At 37.7% G+C, this 20,838-nt stretch overlaps 1 protein-coding gene across 7 annotated transcripts in view; it reads left to right on the plus strand.

The window, feature by feature from the left end:
* Positions 1-594: 594 nt before the first annotated feature.
* The window catches only part of CCDC88A (coiled-coil and HOOK domain protein 88A), an 80,629-nt gene continuing 60,385 nt past the window's right edge, over positions 595-20,838 (plus strand). For all 7 annotated transcript variants that reach the window (XM_076335186.1, XM_076335187.1, XM_076335188.1 and 4 more), the window contains exons 1-3: positions 595-1,089; positions 1,208-1,308; positions 19,837-19,945. In XM_076335186.1, the coding sequence (XP_076191301.1) occupies positions 1,027-1,089; positions 1,208-1,308; positions 19,837-19,945 (273 nt within the window). In that variant the 5' untranslated portion in view covers positions 595-1,026. The remainder of the gene's footprint in view (positions 1,090-1,207; positions 1,309-19,836; positions 19,946-20,838) is intronic.

The raw sequence follows: 20,838 nt of genomic DNA on the forward strand, positions 1-20,838 counted from the left end.
GATCCATACGCTGGAACCGCCCGTCGGGGAGGGGGGGAGGGGGGAGCGAGTGAGTGATGCGGTGCGGCCGGGCTGCCTGAGGCGAGGTGGCCGTTATTTGGGAGAAGGGGGTGGGAAGCGGAGCTGGTGCCGCGGGAGCCTGCGGCGGGGGTGGGGGGGTGGCGGCGGCAGCAGAGCGGCAGACGAACAGCTGGACCCGGGCGTTCGGGCTGGGGAGGGGGTCGGGGGGCTCCGGGAGCGGAGGGCGGCAAGGCGCCGGGGGGGCCGAGGAGAGAGCTGCGCTGAGGGGAGGGGAGGGGGGGAGCGGCCAGCGCGGGGGAAGGGCGAGGTTGTGGGGCGAGGCGGCGTGTGCCGGTCCTGTCCCTATGTTGCGTCGTAGTTTAGTGGAAAAGGGAAGAGGTTAGAAAAGGGAACCGATTTAAAATAGCCTCTCATCCCTGCCGGGGGCTGGGTCCCTCTCTGTGGGCTGCCTGTGCCATTGCCGGGGGGGGGGATTCGCTTGTGTGCAGAAGCAGCCTGGGGGGCTTAGCTGCGGGTGGGGGTGGGGGTCTCTGCCGCTCTTTGCCTCCCTTCGTCTGGATTTTTTTTTTTGTGGGGAGGGGGCAGGATGAGCTTGCAGAGTTTTACTGGAATTTCTCCTTCCTTTCTGAGGAGCTGCCACTGCTGAAGCAGATTTTTCCTTCCTTTCTTTTTTTGTCTGATGCAGAATCCCAGTAGCTAGGCAGCCTCCCTCTTTTCTTTCCTTCCTTCCTTCTACCCCTTCGGTATGTAGGAAGGGAGAGGCATCAATGGAAAGGCTGAAATACGCGTAGATGGACTTTCAAATGCATTTTTTTCTTGAAAGAGGAAGATAAATCCCAGTTGCAAGTGCACTGACTTTTTTTGTTGCTGTTACATTGCTTGGTAAAAATGGGGTTCACTTACTCCAGCTAAATCCTTGGAGCATTTCAGAGTTGCGACAGTGAAGGTCTTCTCATATTTTTTGCATCGGAGGAGCTACATTGATGTTAACCGTTTTTTTGTAAAATGGAGAACGAAATATTCACACCCCTTTTGGAGCAGTTCATGTCTAGCCCTCTTGTCACCTGGGTAAGCATTCGTATTTCCTCACACATTACTCATTTATTTGCTCATTGTTTGAAGATAAATGCCTTGCGGCAGAGAATGAGGTGGCGTTAGTGTCACGGTGGTGATGATTATGTTTTAGGTTAAGACATTTGGACCGTTAGCTGGAGGAAATGGGACCAACCTGGAAGAATATGTGGCGCTAGTGGATGGCGTGTTTCTGAACGAAGTCATGCTGCAAATGTAAGTGTGTGCAAGTTGTGCCTCGGGTTTATTTTTGCTGTTGTCTTGTTTCTCTTGTACGTTTTGCTTTCTTATGAAAGGTCTTTTTTCCCTCCATATTGACCCTGGTAAAGTTCGTTCTTTTATACTTGAAGTAGTCATGTGGTCAGTTAAGAGGAGACTTTGGAGTGTAGCAGATACTCTTTACAGTTTAATGTCAGTGTGATGTATTTGCAGGGTGTATCATGTCATACAGGCTGAATCATGATATATAGAACTTACTGGAAAATTGGATGACTGTAAATAGCTTCCCAGATTTCCACTGAGAAGCATAAAGGTTCATTCTACTGTAAGTCATGCTCATGAACAAAATTATGAATAAATTTGCTTGGCTAATAAGATTCTAATACATATCTTAGTTCACGTGACATACAACTTAAGGATCGTATGTGATTCACATAATGTTGTTTACCAAGCAAATGGACCATCCTTTAACTCCTTCCGCTTTATCTTTTACAGTTCCAAATGAGAGTAGATAGCAGCTGTGCAGTAAAGTTGAAATTTTACTTGAGAGTATAGAATGTTTTGTGGCTGTGAACAATGAAGAAACATTTTTACATGGTTTTAAAAATTGTTTATTGAAAACTGTTAGAAAAATGTATAACTATAGCAACTTTTTGTTAATCATAGTTTTGACTGGAATGTTGCCCACTACTGAAATGCTAGAGTAACACTTTTGTCAAGTGTCTAGTGATATAATCATAAAAATGTTACTAGTGGAAAAAATTTCTCCTTACCTTTTTTTTTTCCCTTCGATATTTTAAGTCTTTACAGAGAAAGACGTCTTCTGTTTGTATAGGTATGAAAAAATGTAGGCTTATGGATGGCTGGATAGATGCATCAGTGCGTGAGCAGCTTGTGATGACAGCTGTTCCTCAGGAGTACTGCTCAGTGATGGGCATCCTTTTGCTCTGTTTATAGTTTTTACTCATATTTAGTACTTCAGAAGTTTTTGCTGTTGGTATTCAGCTTGCATAACTAATCTGTGTAAAAAGTTCTACATGTTACCACACTTGAGTTTGAATTCACATCCTTTTGAAACCAGTATTTTCTTTGTCGCCTACTTCTGCGAATTCCAAGTATTTACTTCTGTAATATTGAGAAACATGGAAAACTTGGTGGAATTGAACTTCTTGAAAAAAATCTTGAGTGTATTTCTGGCATATTTTAATAAGAACTTTAAGTGATGCATTCACTGAAGCATACTATTTTTATTTTACAGTATATTTTTTTCTTGGGCTACACATAAATTAAGTAGCTTGTTAATTAGGACCATGCATTTAACATGTAGAGCTTTTATTTGGTAAAAATGTTTGACAGCTGGAAGACAAATTTAGTACTGGAACTGGAACAAGGTAATTTTGAAGAATACAATCTTGAAATTAAACTTTCTCAGCAAGTTTTTGGAATACTAACACTAATGGATATCTGCGACGTTATGTGGGGTACATGTATGTGAAATGGAAAGCTGCAGAGAGGGAACATTCTCATGCTTAAGACACTGTGCGTTGAATTTGGCTTTGACTTTGTATGTGCATCTTTGACCCCATACCGTGATTACTGTAGTTTACTTAGGAGGAGTTGTGTGTGTACATATAAAAAAAAAATACACATGGGAGATGTAAATTTAAAATAAAATCATTTGGTAGTCAGAACAATTAAAAACTGCCTTAAACTAGAGGTGTGTGTAAAAGGACTGGTGTACAAATAAAATTCATTTTACAAATATGTAACTACACTGGAAGGTGTATTTTATTTAAAATGCATTTTTGGGGAACTGAAATGTGTTACGATCGATTACTGCTTAGAATTGATGTTTCCAGAACTGTATTCTTATTTTGGAGGGGTTTTATTTGGTTTGGGTTATCTGCCAGGATTGAAAGAGGAAAAAATGTTTCATGTTTTGCAGACAGATTCCGTCTCTGGTGAAGTCACTGTGGAAACCTGTGTTAACTTCTAGTTCTGTTCACTTTGAATATCCACCTATTAAACATATATCTTCGTTTGCAAAAGTATTTAAAAGATGCGGCTCCAACTAACCATCAATATTACTTATTTTCAGTATTTTCCATTTTATTAGTATTTCTCTTTTTTCCTTTCAGTCTTAACTAACATATGTTGAGGAAATGTGCCAGAAAAATTTGTATCATGTGACTTCAAAAGCAAAATATTTTTCTTTGGAATGTTGGAGGGGTTTTTGTTTGGTTTTTTTGTTTGGTTGTTTTTTTTTTTTTTTTTTTTTTTAAAGCTCTCAATGACTTACTTCACATGAGAACTAGAGATCTGCGGTTAGGAGCTATGGCACTCTTAGAAGCTATAGAGAACTGTTGTTCTTGCAGAAGTCACCAGGAATGCCATTCGTAGAAATATGTGGAAAGCACCACTAGAAGTTGTTTTTTTTCACGAGTTGTGTTATATGGTGCTTACTGTTACACTAGTTTTGAGATATTTAAGGCTGTTAACGTTTTGGTGTGAGAATACAGCTAGTGTGTACCTGTCAGCTAAGGGCTTTGTGATGCGGTGGTGGTGTAGGTCGGTTCCTATAGCTGGAAAGCCATTGCAGCATTAGATGCTTCAAAGGGTGTTAAAAGCATGAGTAAGTGGAGGCTGCTAGAAGTGCTGTGGTCCTGCTTTATATATACTTCAATACTTAAGTTATTTTTGCTAAATGTTGGGGAAAAAAAAAAATTCTGTGACCATAAAAGTGAGTGTTAATATTGGATTAGGCATGGTTTGTAAACAGTTACACAATCAAAAAAAAAAAAGTGGCTTTGTTACTTAGAGAAGGGGTTTTTTGTTCAGTTAAAAAAGAGCTAATCCTGCCCTCTGTCATCTACAAGTGAAAGTTTGTTAGTATGGCATTTGTTTCTCCTTGTGCTTGTCTAGACCAAATTTATTTTCAACAATTGTAATGATCCAGACAGAGGAAATAGATGTCAACATTGGAATAGTTGCAGGATAATGGTACCGAGATGGTCAGGTTTTATCAACATTGAGTTTATTAGTACCTCATACATGAGAAACAAGGAATGGAATGAATTATTCTATGTCTTTTGCTTTTGACTTTTTGGATGTTTTAGTACACGTGAAAATTACGCAGATTCCATTCAGTGTCCAATTACATCTGAAGAGCTCTTCCCTTGCTGGAGATGCTGCAGGCCAATTTTTTTTATTTTATTTTTAATTTTTAATTAAGGAGAGTTCCAGTGTTATTATCTTAGCTCCTAACTCGAGAGAATCTCTCTCATTTCCTGTTTAAATTTAGGTCCAGTTCTTCAAAAGTATTCGGTTACCTGCCTTCTGCTGGAATCAGTCAGTATCCGATACCTCTGGATAGAAACCCATCTGTCTTTCTAAATCTGAGCCTTTATCTTTGTGTTCTTTGATACAAAAAGGGGTCATGCTTCTTGGAAATAAATCAGAACACAAGAGATCACTGCAGTGGTGTTCTGCCATGGCGGGGAGGTGGAGGAACATACCAAGAATACTTTGTACCCTTACTATACCTCTATATCATAATGCTTCTGACATTATGAAGTGCTCATATACTTGAGTAAAATATGTTGTGTATACTGCTAAAATAAATGAAACGGTATAATTCAATGGATTAGTCACCTGTTGCGCATCTAGGTGCAATTACAGTAAAATAATAGTTATCCTAGAGGTATTTTTCCAGAACCTGACTAATAACACCTCTTTTTTTTTTTTTTTTTTTGTCTTAGTATTGTACTGTTTATATACTCTTCTGATCCAAAAAGCTCAAGGTATTCTTACAGAAACACTAATTTTCTGAGTGTTTTTTATTTTCATTTCTGATAGGTCTTGTTCTCTGGTATTTGTTAATTGAATACCAATAGGATTGTGTAAGAAATGCTGAAGGTCTTGTAGTACAAACTGTGGTTCCAAAACTGACAAGAGTCTTACTAGTTCCTTTGAATAAAAATAGACAGTTGCAAGTAATTACAGGATTGGGACTTTCATTACATTTCACACCACCATTAATATTTGATCAAGTAACAAAGACTTGAAACTGTATTTTAGTTTTAATGGTTTTACTTTACTGTGCTTTGTATTTGTGGAAATTGATCTGTTTTAAAGGAACTATTGGACAAATACTGTATGCAGAATCGGTAATGTATAGAACCAAACTCTGAAACTGAGTTAATTTAATCCACTGTCTGGAGAACCTTCCGCTTTCATCACAGTGTTCCATTCGTAACTTTTGTCTTAATTGATTACATTAATTGATACTATCCATATCAGTTGTTGCATCCAGACATGCTGAAAACTACTTCAAAGGATGAAGTATTTTATTGTTCTCCTGTTTTTCTCCCTTTTGCCGTTCTCCCACTGTTTTTCACTGACTGGATCCACATGCAGGCTTTTCACACCCGTAGAATTTTCCAGGTGGAACGGCTGTCTGTTTCCTTCCACCACTCTGGTGGTGTGTGCCTAGAATGTGTAGACTGCTTCATTGACTCCTTTTCTGAGCTCTTACTCTTTAGTTGTACACTTTTTTCCAAACAGTTGCGCCTGCCAGCCCATACTTCTGGCTTGCCTATATCTTTCCCTGAAAACTGGACTCCATCTCTAGTGCTTGAGCCAGCTGCCTGGCTCTGTGAAAGAGTGCAGGAACATGCACTCCAATCCAATTAACTCTTTCTTGTGAAGAAGACCAAATAGCGTGAGGCAGCTTCAGCCAGGTTCTGGCTGGGTGGGGAAATGGAAAAAAGTTTTGGGGAAAATCAAATTGGTGAGTTTGGCAGAAAAATATGAGCACGTATTTTAGAAAAAAGTCAAATATTACGAAGCCTGCGTCTTTCTCACTTTCTTGAAGCGAATGGATTTGATTTGCACTTTTCAGACGTGCTCTGTCAGGCTTCCACAGATGCAAGGTAGATGTCACTCTGGTAGTTTGTGAGAGTTGTTGCTCTTAAGAGTGGTTCTGCAGCAGTAGGGCCCAGATTTTTCTTAAGGAAAGGTGAATTTATAACACTCGGGTTTTTTGTAAAGAATCAGATTCTTCAATAAATGGTCCAGTAGAATGTGCACCGTGGTCAGGATTGTTGGAATTCAAAGCTTTTGATTAGAAAAAAGGAAAAGGTAGTTCTTGGAGTGTAATGATGATTAATTTTAGACTTGAACGTCTGCCTGCAGTGAGCTTTGAAAGGGGCAAATGAGGTGGATGTAGGCTGACACCTGTACTTCTGAGGTGCTTGGGTTTTTGATACCTAAAGAGGGGAAAAAAGTGTGGGTTGAACGTGGAATGCTTAAAGTGTTTGATCTTTGCTTATGTGTTTCTTCCTAGTTTTTTTTTATGCTTTTGTACCTTTTTCCACAGTTGATGCCCGCTTTCCTTCATCCTGTCTACTCTGATTTATTTCCGTGCAGTAAACTATTCTGTGGTTCACTCTTGTTTCTTGCAGTATTTTGAAGACTCGGAAGTAAATAATCTAATCTTCCTCTGCATGTATACAGCCACTTCTTTGCTCTCTTCTTCATGTGCTATCTTCAGTATCTTTCTCTGGCTCCTCATTTCTTTTGGTAGTGTACTACTTACCCCATCCTTAGTCTAGGCTAGTAGCGGGGAATAAAAGATCAGTTAAAAACCATTTCTTAATACGTACAGAGATGCTCTATTGAGTCTATCTACCTGTTCCATAAATAGCAATCTTAGTTGAAAGATCTGAAAATCAGAATAACTCATTTCAGCATTGAAAATGTTCTGGCAAGGAAACAACGTATATTCACTATGGCTTTCCAGTTTTATTTTCAGAGTATTTTGCATTTCACTTACATTCTACGTGCTGTTTCAAAGCACTCTATGAAATTAATGAAATAAACTTACTAATAGTTTTCTAGGCACATATTTTGTGTGTTTCATTGTCAGGAAAGGTAAGTAAGAGTATACTGACAAACTGTCTCCTTCTATGACATAGCTCAGTTAAGGCTGTTCTATATGTAGAGACAGATGTATGCTACATTGAAGACTGCAGGGCAGAGATGCCTGAGTGAGGTAATGGAGGAGATACAGCCACAGAGCACAGTGCAGCACTACTGCATAGAGCTGCCTTTACACAAGTCAGAGACAGCTTTAGCTGAAGTCACAGGACTATGTGGGGAATGCCACAAGTGTGACTTTGAGCCGGAGGAAGACATCTCCCGGTTTCGCACTAGCGGTTGTGCTGTGTGCTTTAGCGGTTCAGGGGTGATGGCCGAGTGGCTCATCTAAGCATCATTTGCCCTTAGCAGCACCCAACATTGAGGCTGGGTGAGCTTTCCAGTTCCAGTTATGGCTGGCTGTAATATTTCTGTTTGCAGGGCTGACTTTGGTCTTCACCTGCCGCTGCTTCTGTACTGCCGCTGTCCTGGCTCCCTGTGTTTCAAGGAAAGGCAATACACCACTTGTTTTGCTCTAATTTTTGTACCAGAAGGGTCAGTTTGCCCAGGTGGCTGAGACACCTTGAGCCTCCCTACAATATTGCCATATTTCTTGGTAGTATAGCAGCAATAAATTCCAAAGTTTTAGATTGGCTAAAAATATCTTACCTGGGCTGATCAGCTTGTGTCTTTAACTGGCACGGCTGTGTTTCTTCAGGTTCCATGGCTAGTTTGAGGATCTCTACACCACAAACCTTTGCAAAGTATTGCTGTGCTCTGATCTTACTTTTAAAAACTAATCTGGTTAACTGGCAAATTGGTTGCTAAATCAAGCACATCTTAATCCTATGCTGAATTTGAGAAGCTTACTTCTAGATTTTCCTCATTTGTTTCTTCTGTTAAGAAGGGGCTTTTTAGCTTTGTGTTCTTTTGTATGTTCCTCTTATTTTTTGTTCCTCCTCCTTTTTCTCTAAACAAAATACCAATTTGTTGCCTTCCTTGTCTTTCATACTGTACCACTTTTCCCTATGTAGTAATTATTTAGGGATCAAGACATTTTTTCGAAATGCTGCTTTCTTAGAGCACGTGACCTCAGTGGTCAGAGATTATTTGGTAATAACTGTGTGGGAGTCTCTGTTTGTTTGTTTTAGAGTCCTGTTTTTATGCCTTAAGATGCTCCAAAGAAGCATGGCCTCTTAGGCAGTTGTTACTAAGCAGTATTTACAAAATGCCCCCCCTTCGTTTCATTGGACTAATTGATGTTAAGGCATTGAATCGAGGCAAGGCTACTGCTTGACCCAGACTCGGTTGGTGTGCTTTCCTGTTGGCTTACTCTGAGGAAGAAGCAAAAATTATCTTGCATTGTATTTTTGGATTGGGAAATAGTAAGGGATGAACTTGTAAGCAGCTTGTATTATATTCCTGGCTGTTGAGTGAATCTTTGAATCTGTGTTGCACGTTTAGATATACTTGAAAACTTGCTGCCTTTTCTATAGTGATAGGAGATAGAGTCCACTTAGGTTTATTACAGAATTTTATCTTATTTTAAGCTGCAGGGAAATATTTGCTCTAGTTTTTGTTTGTGTGGTATCTTTGTTTTTCTTAAATAAGCCCTTGAGCAAAAAATGTCCGGTGTAATTTCCTGGTAGGTCGGGAATATACTTGCTGTATATTTAGAGTATTGTGTATGGCAGACAAAAATAAAATACAGATACTAGTTGATGTATGATCGAATGTGACAAATGTCGTACTTACAAAGTGTTGGTTTGCATCTTAGTAAGGATATTAATATTAATGTTTTAAGACGAAAAGTGCACTTCTTTTACAGGCCCTTATATGTATGCTTATCTTGTAGCTTTGGGTAGTTAACAGGGGTAAGGTCCTTCATGTACTGCTCTATTCATATCTAAATCAGAAGGGGATTGTACATGTATTGATGTGCATGCAAAATTTGCAACACATTTTCAGTTAGTGTGCTGAAGCAATGAAGTTGCTCACGTGGATAAAATTTTTACAAGAAATGTAACTTATTTTCTTTGGCAATCCCCTTATATCCAGGAGCCTTGCATTTGAATTTGTCTCATTCTCTGGAATAATCTGTACAAAGGGCTCAGATCTGTCACTTGGTAGTCTAAAAATTGGTACGGAAAAAGATGAAGATGTATATTTTATTGTTATTAATTTACTTACAGAAGGTTTATTGTACTTCATAAGAAAGGGAATTCTAGAGTCATAGTGTTCTAACCAAAAATATTTAACGGAAATCTGTGAGGCACTATTTTTACAACTTAAGATCTTCTTAGTCACTGAAACTGCAATATTCAGATAGCTTTGGTGTCATCTCACTAGGGTGATCTCACATCAGTATTTCCTGCGTTTTTTAATACTCAGCGTGCTGAGATGTTTACCTATGGTCAGACTATTTTGAATCTGAAGTACTGACTAATTATTTTTGAGAATTTATAGCTTCAGCAAGGTTCAAAGTAAAGAATAAAATGAGTGACCATTTTTCCAAGTCTTCCAAAGGAGAAACTATTTTTGGTAGTGCTATGATTATCAAATAAAGCAAAGTACCTACTGCTGTAGTGTTGGAAGTTGGTTAGGGTAGAAGAGAAAAACTTGTATATACAAACTTAATAATCTCTTAAGAGGTTTTTTTAAGCTTATATAAAGACGACTGCATAGATGTGTATTGCTTTTAAATCCTACATAAGCTATTTTCCCTTATATTAAAATTTTAAGTATCTTAGAAAGCATGTTAGCTCCACAAATGTCATTTGCTAAGGGCAGTAAGTGTTTGTTCTCTTCTGTGCTGCTTGCTGCTTCCTATCTGTGATGATAACTTTCTGGCCCTATTTTATAACTTTTTTCTGATGTTTCTTCCAAACTACTACCTGTATGTTTGCAGAATGTTCTTTCCAAGGTAGATTGGAAAAACATTTTCTCACTTTAATGCCATCTGATGTTTGTATCGGGTCATGCTGCATCTTGTGATCCAGATCCGTGAGTGCTTACCTATGTAGAGCTAATCTTACTGTTGTCACAGGGTTATTGTGGGTGTAAATGTTTGCAGTGTTTTAATGGGTAGCTACATTGAGGTGTTAATCACAAAGTCAGATAGTTTTCAGTTACTCTGTTAATTAGTATTGGACTTAATAGATCTTAAAATTTGAACTCATTTGAGAAGTAAAAAACGTTGACCCTGAGAGGGAAAATAACACACAGTGCTTAAAGTAGAAAGCAAAACTTCAGTATTAATTATTCTCAGTCCTTTTTTTCTGTGGTATATCCATCTTCTTTCTTGCTTGTCCTTTGTAGACTGTATGCTCTTGCATCCTGTGCTGCCTTTTTGTTTTAGTTTAATTTGGAAAGTAATATAGTGCAAGTACTACAGCAATCTAATACTACCTTTTCAAACAATATTTGCTACTAGGCCTTTTGCAATTAAAAAGAACCTCAAAAACAAACACCGCCACCCCCCAAAAAACAAACAAACAAACACCAAGAAGACCCTTGTAAGACATTTAGATTTGTTGAAGTAGTAAAGTATGTTTGTCAGACTTTCTGGTTCTCATCTATTTGCTCCAGAAAAGTTTTGTTTGTCAAGTTGTTTCTTCTAAGAATTCTCAATTATTTAATACCCAGGAGTGTTTATTTTGTGTGGCAATGTTAAGCATTCTGTGATGCTCTGAATTGTATAGATTTTTCCTTTCCATCAGTGAAACTTTTTAATTTGGTGGAAGCCAGCTTACCTTTCGCTAGCTGTGGAGCAGAGGCTGCTCCACGTTCTCATTAATTGTTGCGGGGAGCTCACCCAGGTTACTCGGTGCAGTGAGTAGTGATTCACTATTTTCAATCTTTGGCAGAAAGCTTGGGTTTTTTTGACATAGTACCTTTTAGCGTGATAGGAAGAGTTGATCTGATAGTCAAGTTGAAACAATAGTAGTAAAGTTGTTTAATACTATGTGATGATAAAGACAGCTGTTGCTTTGTAAGCTTGGAAGTTATGGATTTTTGGGGGGTGTTAATTCAGTGATACAAGTGTGTGCTTAGTAAATGACAGATGAGCTGTTTTATTTCCTCTCTTATCTTCTCCTACATTTTGCTCACCTGCACGCATCTTCCGTATTACTATTAAGGAAAAGAGAAAGGACAAAAAAGAAATCTGGGCTGTTCTGGTCTCTGTTTTTTAAAACCCTGGGAGGGAGAAATTAGAGATCAGTCACCAGACCTCTTGAACATACTATGATTTTTGTCTGGCTGTTTGCACGTTCACGTGTAAACCTGCGAGTGTACAGATGTGAGGGGATGTCTCTTCATGCAAATAATACCACTAACAGTAGGACCACCCAGCAGAGCAGTTGTTGGTCAGAGCAGCCCTGAGGTCGTGAGACGCAGCAGGCCCATATTGATGGAGAAGGGAGAGACAGGGTTACTCTGCACAAAGGCTTGTGGCACTGCTTCAGATACAGCTATTCTAGCACACTTCAACCATGAGTAATTAGGCAGCTCCTCTACTGTGAGCACCAACAAGAGAGCTTAGGCACTGTGCAGCTACCCTGTGAGTAGTTCAGCCTGGTCAGATGCTGCAGAACTAAGGCAGGGAGTAGGAAAGCTGTCTGTGTATGCTCGGTATCTACTCATACGTTCTTGGCAGTGTTCCCTGTGATCTCCACCAGCCAGTCAATTTGTTGTAGGCCACTTGGTTGTGTCTTTTTTTTTTAAAGTAGGCATAGGGCTTCAGCCTCCTAATAGTTTATGATGTTGGACATAATCCTAGGAAACGGGGTTTCGTGCAAGGGCTAAAAGGCTTATGATGTTAGACCTACTTCTAAAACTCAAGTTAGCATGAGGCAAAAAACCTTTGATACAACTGTTGAAATTTTGGCACGTATAGTCAGTCTTTGCTAATGATATCTTTAGATGTTTGAGCAGATGTCTGCAGAACTGCATGAACATTTTAACTGTGCATTGATTGCTGCTCAAACAGTGTTGTCTCAAGGGTAGAAATACAGGTGTTTTACAAGTAAGAGAGAGATTGTCATAAATGCCCACTAAAAAGGCAAGGAAGAGTGGTTAGTATAAATCACAACATTGGCTTGCGCATTGCAAGTTAGGATTAGAGCATCCTTTTACTGGATCCTATGTAAGCGCACGAAGATACAATGGCTGAGCAGGATTCAAAAGTGGACTCTTGAGCAACTCTAGAACGTACATCCCTTGTGTCTTCAGCAAGTCAGACTGCGGCTCTCCAGTTGTAATAGTCATGTGTGCATTGTGCAATACCACCGGGCCATCACATCGTTCAGTATACATTGCAGCCGCAGGGCTTGCATGTCTTGCATGACGCTCTTCAAGAGGTGGAAGAATTTTATTGCCATCTATTTTTCAGATAAGAATGTGCCGAGTTAATTCTCTGCACATTTCAACAGTGGATAGTCTGTGTCATGAATTACTCTTTAGGGAAGTAATCCATTTAAATCCATTTCTATCAACACAGAAATGGGCATGAACATGTGCCAGAGGTCTAGAAAAGGAGTTAAGATTTTTTTTCTTTATCTTTTTGATAGATTTAGCATGAAAATACTCTTTGGCAGCAGAAATTGATCATACTGATAGATGCAGGAGGAGTTTCAAGTATGCCGTCTTGTACCAGCGTTCCTAGAACGTGCATGATTACAAGGTTCAGATACTGACAATATCGTACTTCAGAATCTGCCCCATTCTTTGACACTGTAACTCCTGCAGACTCACCCTTTGACTATCATTGATGATTTTAAAACTGATCAAACAGTACAGTGGTGCCAGAAGGCCAGTGCTCCTTTTGTCCCATATGCAGGGGTGCTTCTGATAACTTCATTGCCTCAACATGCTGCTTTGTCTGGTGTTGCTTCAAATGTTTAAAGCAAATTGGAGATTATCGATTATTCTCCAGTGAAGGCCTTGGTTTTATTTTAACTTTCACAGTAAAAGGACATGGCTGTATTAAATTTCTTTGTAAAACACATTTTGTACGTGTTTGTTATTTTCTTGCTAATAGTAAATAATGGAAATGCTGCTTTATTATTTGAAATCTGCCCAAAAATTCTGATACCAGTAATTATTGGAATATTTGGCAGAGAGCCAGAGTGAACCTCAGTATTTCAATCAAAGGGACTTTGCAAAAAATATAACTTTATTAGGCAAGCAACATTTATGTGTGAAAGTGAATACTGTGCTACTGTAAGCTAAAACACAGAGTAACAGTCAATATTTATTACTCTGAGGTACACTTGTGTAGAATTTTTTCCGAAGTGCATTGCACTGTATTTAACAAATACATTCAAACAATGTTATATTTAAAATTAGGGTGCGTTACAATATTAGACTTAACCATTAAGTACCATCAGGGAACAGATGGCAAGAGAGGACACAACTGGTTTGCAGTCTGCATAGATTTAAGCATGAAGCCATTAAGCTATCACATTCCCATTTCTGATAGATTTTGGTCAATGAAAAATTAAAGACACATAATCCCTGATTATATGAAGTCTCAATCTGTAATTTGTGACACTGGTAGTATTTCAAAATCACCGAAGTTCTCTCTGTAATCAGTAGTTTTAAACTAATGCATTATTGGGATAGATGCTCTTGTCTGTTTTTATTGCTATTGAAATTAATGTATCTTGTCATAAGTAGGTTGCTCTTAAATGTAAAATCGCTTGAGGGTATCTTTTACTGCTCTGCTTCCTATTGACTTCTAGACAGATTTGCCCTATTTTGCTAGGCTATTTGTCACTGAAGCAGTTCAGTATCTCCACCTAATAAAAGGAGCAATTCAGAGTTCAGAGCCTGTATTGCCTTAAAAATGTTTATAGTGTAACTAGCACAGTAGCCACTAGAATCTTAAGTTTTTAAAAAACTGGTTTTTAAAGGTATCTTTTACAAAGGTCTATTTTAGAACTGATTATTTTCAAAATTATTTCGTTTGCATCTTGTATTCCCAACAGCATGTACTAGTTTATTTCAGTGTTACTGGACCAAATGTATTCTAATAAGCAGAATTGTTTCGTATTAATAAAAATGTAATTATAAAAATTTTCTTGGTCGTAAAAATTAATTCAACATACGGATACAAGTAATTTATTAAGATCTGTAATAAATTAGTTGCCAAAAAATGTAAACTAATTTAAAGATGCATGCTTTTGAAAGCAACACAGATTTTGGCGATTTATGTTTAGAATTTTATCTTTCTGTATGAAAAATACTTGCACATTATATTTCATTAGTTTTTCTCATTAGTTATTTCAAATGTTTGATAAGAAAATTAGTATGTCTATTCCTGGCTTGGACCAGTCTGACAAAATACAATTATACAAACAATATATAATGGCAAATGTGTAGCTGACATCATGCTATGTTACTTCCTCTTTGTGAGGAACGAGTTAAGACATCAATACTTAAGAAGATGGACTATATTGACTAAAAGAAGACTATTTAAAATGGTGTTTTGTGGATTAAGAAGACTACTGAGCTTTAAAGTTGGAGGCTTTGAGCGATTGAGGCCTGGTTATCAGTATTGGGAATGAAGGTGGGTTCATTTTTTAAAATGATGAATCTCCTACGGAAGGACCTAATCACAGTTCTTTTGGTAACAGTGCATGGTGCGAGAAGTGATCTGTCAGGCCTGTTCTTGGCTGTTCAATACACTTTGCAAGTCAAAACTGACAGTTCAAACATAATCTGAAAGCTAGAAATCAGTGACTGAAGATGAGGGAACACTGCTAAATACAAACACTGAAGGATTCTTCTACCAAGTGACCTCTATTTTAAATGTTTACGTTTCAACACGTGGGTCATTTTAGTAGGTAGCCTATTAATATTCTGTGTTTATAAAGTATAATCATTTAATGATACAATGTGGTTAGAAAGATTTAAATTACCTTAGTACAGAGGTAAAGTCCCATTTGCACTGGAAGGTACTGAGAGCAGGATTTCATTCTGGGAAAAGTTACAATTTTTTTCCAAGTAAAAGTCATCCTGGTCATTGCTAGCATGTATTGATTGAGAGTGTCAAAGACAACTTACCTCCCTTGTTTGAAGAATAATGAGCCAATATGACAATCTTTACAAAAAAGTGACAAAAAGAAATAAAAATTCCTACTAGCTATAGTGAGTTATTGAGGCTACATGTTTAATTACATTAAAAATGGTAGAGATTAGTAGTGTTAGTACTGATATTTAAGTAACTTAATTTTATTGATCCTCAAGAGCAAGGGGTTAAACTTCTTGTTACCATAATCTATTTTAAAGTTCTGCTGAAAAATGTTCAGGGAACTTTGAGGTTTGGGTTACTGTTGGACCTGTCACCATAATCTTTTGGAAAAATTTAAGATTATTAAAATAAATTTATTCTGTGCACCAGGTTGTCCTGAGGCTGACATTCTGATTTTAATTGTCGATAGTCTGCACTAGCAGAGGATCATATAACTGGACTGTGAGTTTTTTTTCAGGTGGTAAAGATACAATTCCAGAGCACATCTGTGGCCCAAGTTTTCCCAGCAAAATTCACAATCTGAGTAAACTGTTGCCTGCGATTCATAAAAAAAAAAAAAAAAAAAAAAAAAAAAAAAAAGTTGAATGCTTTCTGTTTTAAGATATAGGAATGAATCATTTTGACCCAAAACAGTGTAACTTTTATCAAAAAAGAAGGCTAGAATTTCCATAAAATGTAAGGAATGTGTGTCAGCCATTGAGTTGGTCTTGATAGATGAAGATGTGCACCACATGAAAAAAAAAAAATATATATATATGGGGGGAGGGGGATACATGGGGTGAATTGGTGGAAATAAAGGAATGTTACTTTCAACAGTAGTTGAAAGATTAAAAAAATCTTTGATCTGTATCAACATTAACTTTGACACAAGACTAATACCACAGAATTTCTGATTATCGTTGTTAATGCGTAATTTGGTAGAGTTGGTCCTTACCCTGTTGGATTTCTAAGGATTAAGGTGGCAAAGATGAAACAGAAGAATGTTTTGCTGTAGCACTGTTGCTGTGTCTGCTAAAGTGTTCTAAAAGTGCTCAGATTCCGTTAGTATCTGTTAGTGCATCACTTGAGAGATGTGAATTATTTATTTTTGTACAATGAGGAGAAACGCTGGTATTCAGGAGCAAAGTCGAGGTACAAGTATAATGCCACCCTACAGTTCCTGATCTTGCCCAGATGTTATGACTTCTGATTTCAAAAAATTATTTTCATATCATCAAATAAAACACAAAGCTCATGTGCTGTATATTTGGTGTATGCAAGTCCTAGCAGTGAAATATTGTCCTGCAAAACATGAAGATGGCAGTGGTGACAAAAGTGTGGAACTAAGAATTTGTCCCCTGAGAAATCTTGGGCTCTAATTGCCCATTTTCTTTTCCTCCTCCGCACAGATATCCCTGGCACTGATTGTTTCTGCTGTTGTTCAGAAGTTTGTTTCTGTGTTCATTTCCTATTTGTAGTATTGGCATAGTAACGGTTTGTCTTAAAAGTGTGTAAAGGTTTATACGTACCATTATGAAGGCATAGTGCTATGCAAATGTTAAAGTTTTTGTTCTTACAAGGTCTGTCTAAATTTTCTAGTACAGCTTTTGAAATGAGAAAGTGTAAAGCCTGAGATTTTATGGCATTTGTGTTTTGAATTCTTGTGGTTGCACACCAATTTTTGTGTTGATACTGAAATAATATCCAGGAAACTCTAGTGCCCTCTGTTTTGAGTGCTCTAAAGGGAGTGTTATCTAAAATGTATGGCTGTAGAAATGCTGCTGAAGATGATGAAAAAGCCTGGAGATAATCCGATAGTCATTAAGATTAAAGATGAAGATTAAGGGCCCAAATCGGCCTTTTGGAGATATGAGTGTAGAAATAGGAGACTTCAGCTGATCTCTGTATGCCATCAGGTCAGCAGGATTTATCCTGGATTTTCTCTTCTGATTTTAACAAATTTGAATGAATTCAGTTTGGAAAGGAGTTCAGTTCTGCACATCTGCAAAGCATAATCGGTTTTAGCCCATTTAGTTCCTTTTGCAGCTACAGGTTGGCTGAATTAATAAATCCAAGGTGACATCTTAGTCACATAGTTTTGGCTAATATATTCTAAAACGTACTTTAATTGTTTATAGTATTTTTAGGAACGTGGTGGTGAACGCTTAGGAATGAGGCAATTACCCATGTAAGAATCCGTGTCCTAATTTTCCTAGATTTATATTTGTATATACGAGAAAAAAGATGCTATGCTTACTGCTTTTCTTTTAAAAATGACTGTGTGTTGAGGGTGCATTTTATATATGATCTGACTTCCTTTCCAGCAATGTTTTTTGTACGTTATTTCTATTCATGCTTACAAGCCAGGAAATTCTGATAGCAATAAACTGAAGAAAAGACATATAAATACATCTTTTAAAAATTGTAACATGCTAAAACCAAAGAAAGCTGTGAAAGGCAAATAAAAGTTTGTTTAGGTAACTTAAATTTAAATGAAAAATATGTAAATTTTGTCTATAGCGACACTTGTTCAAAGAGCATGTGAAACTACCAAAGTGATAAATTGCATCAAAATAAATCATGATACTACTACGTTCAGTGGAGTAGAAGGAATAGCTCATTTTGGGGCGTTGGTGGTTTACACTTACACATTACAGTTGAATCGAGTATCTGTATAGAAATGTATGAATCACATGTATATCAATGATCTTGTGGACTACTTACATGTAGTTTCTTTAGATAAAATATATCTGTTCTGTATGATGCATATTCTTTTTCTGGTGTCCTCTGCACAGCCTTTGGTTTGTGTGCATCAGTAACATCTGGCTTTCAGGTTGCAAGTCCTAGGTGTCCTGCCAAGACAATTCATGCTGACCTGTAACCTGCTCCGTTCAGTCTCCTTCCGAGGAACTCTGCAGGAATACGCTGTGTGATGGATGTGCTTTTCAATAGGCAGTTCCTATTCTCCAGGTGCAGATGTACCTGTATGTCACCTGGCAATGTGGTACGCCCAGGTAATTGAGGGAAGGCCTGTGACGAGCCTTCGCATGCTGCTTAGAACCCAGGTCATTCGTCTGTGGGAGAAGTATAAATACAGACCTTCCCTGAAGTGTGACTCTCTAGTAACTGAAGCATCATCTGTACCATGCACAGAATAACTACCTCTCTTTTAGACAACACTTGTACTAAAAAATTGAAGAATTAGGGGTTTTTTGGCAAAGGCATTTCTTTTCCCTCAATATTTGGTTGTGTCCACTACAATATTCAGGTCACTTCAGTATTATAGCAAGTTATTCCTCTTTCTGCATTTGATTCCCGAGTATAATCCTTTGCCTGTACATGTTGTTGTTGAATTCTGTTATACTGCTGTCACACCACTTTTGCACTTTATCAGGATCATTCTCAGTTGTCATAGTGTGCTTTGAAGTGTTTTTTTCTATTCCTCCCAATTTTTGCCAATGGCAGTTCTGGTAAGCATATTCTGTATTCCATTGTCTAAATCATTAATGACAATGTTGAATAAAACCAGACCCAGCAGGCACACACCCTTGCAGGAACCTGCAGTTTGACAGTGAGAAGTTGGTAGTTTCTTGTTTGAGTGCAGTATTCCAGCCAGCTGCACATTTGGCTGACAATAATATCATTAAGCAATACAATAATATTAAATATCAAAAGTTGTGTTGTGCAACTGTATCAAGTACCTCTGTAAAAGTTAAGAAACTTGATGGTGTGGGGGAGTTGCATTGGTTCTGCATTGTTTTCCTTGAAAAATCACAATGAATGGCTGTCATGCTGTGTTGTATGTGGTTAATAACTTGGTATGTTATGAGGTATTGAAAAAGGGTGACTCATCTTCCTCAGATCCTTTCTACTTTTTGGAGGAAAAAGGGATTGATTTCCTCTCTGAAGCCAAGATAAACCAGAGAAAAATCTGGTAGTATGTGAGAGACATGACAAAACCTCCAATTAATAATCCCTTTGTTGACAGATTTCCGTCATCTGTAAATAAATTTAAAATAATTTAGTGTGTGTTAACGTGATATATTTCATATTCTTCATTGTTCTAAAAGTGAAAACTTACATTCTATTTTTGTGCCTCATGATAGTAAAATAGCATCGTATGTTTTTTCAGTGTATAGACATTCGTTAATGTAGCCAGTCTGAATTCTGTTATTCGTAATTGTCTACATCAGCAAGAACGATTCCTGATGTCTGCAGTGTGTGCTGGAATATTTACATTATAGCTGTGTTCTGCTTTCTGTATTCTGTCAGGGATGGTGCTGCTTGCGGAGAAGTGTAGAGCCACAAAAACTTTCTTCTTATATTCATTCTCCGGTAATTGTGATGGGTGCTCCCAATTACATACTGCATTAATAGCCAAAAAGGGTGCTAATCTGACTAGATGTATCACACAGATGTTTCAAGTTACTTTTTTCTGCCTTTGGCACTCACTTCCACAACTCCTTATTCACTTGTGGAGGGGAAAAAAGGCATGGTAACCGAGACAAGAAGCTGTTATGCTGGTACATTAACTGTATCACTTGTTACATAGAGAGCTTTAAAGATTAATGTGTGTTTAATTTTTTTTTTTTCAGTAATCCAAAGTCTGCTAATCAGAGGATAAACAAAAAAGTAAACAATGATGCATCATTAAGGATTCAAAATTTGTCTATTTTGGTGAAACAAATAAAAACTTACTATCAGGTCAGTAATTGTTTCTTGTATTATGTTTTGCCTGGAATTGTTTTGAAGTATTCTTTTATAGTTATGCCTTTAAGGGTAACAGTAATATTTTGAGATATTGTATGGATGGTTGTTTGTTTATAAATATGGTCAATTTTTTATCACACTTAATTTACAGGTATAGTAGTAGTCTGGAAACACTTGTATGTGAATGATGATATGTTTATATGATAGATATTCTGCATCTTTGGTCATATAGTACAATAAGCAGTATCGACTGGTATTTTCTGAATTGAGGCAAGTTTTGTGCCTATGAGAGAAATTATTAAATGTGCATTTAGTCTTATCAATGGAATCTTTGTAAGAAAAATGTGATAAAATTTATTGGTTTTAGAATTAATTTGATTTTTCAGTAGGAAAAAATCAGTGAGGTGGTAACAATCAAATGGGAATTCATAGTAAATGCAGTGACTATCTAATTTAGAGCTGTAAAATAGCCATTGAATTTTTGTGTTTTGTGTGATAGGTAAGAGCTGGTACTATGCCTTCTAGATGCAGAGCCTGGATAGAGTGGTGTACACATGAACACGCTATAGTAGGACACCGCAGACATCACCAGTGTCCCTTATAGTGTGTCTTTTAGTGCCCTTCAACAATTCTCTGCACCTTTCTGCCAGGAGAGTCCAGATCTGGGAGAAAATCTCCTTTGATCTGCCTCTTACAGCGAGCGCACCGTGACGGAACCTGTACTGTTGTATGCTTTTCCTCATGTGTATGCACATAGTACATGTTCTCAAAAACTCCAAAGCACAATGAAAATTCCCAACTGTCACTTACTGCAGTGGTCAACCACTGTACATCTTTCTAGCTAGCACTTTATGCATATGCATACTTCACATCGTTCTTTTCTTGGC

This window comes from Aptenodytes patagonicus, chromosome 3, assembly GCF_965638725.1.
Source record: "Aptenodytes patagonicus chromosome 3, bAptPat1.pri.cur, whole genome shotgun sequence".
NCBI classification, from domain to species: domain Eukaryota; kingdom Metazoa; phylum Chordata; class Aves; order Sphenisciformes; family Spheniscidae; genus Aptenodytes; species Aptenodytes patagonicus.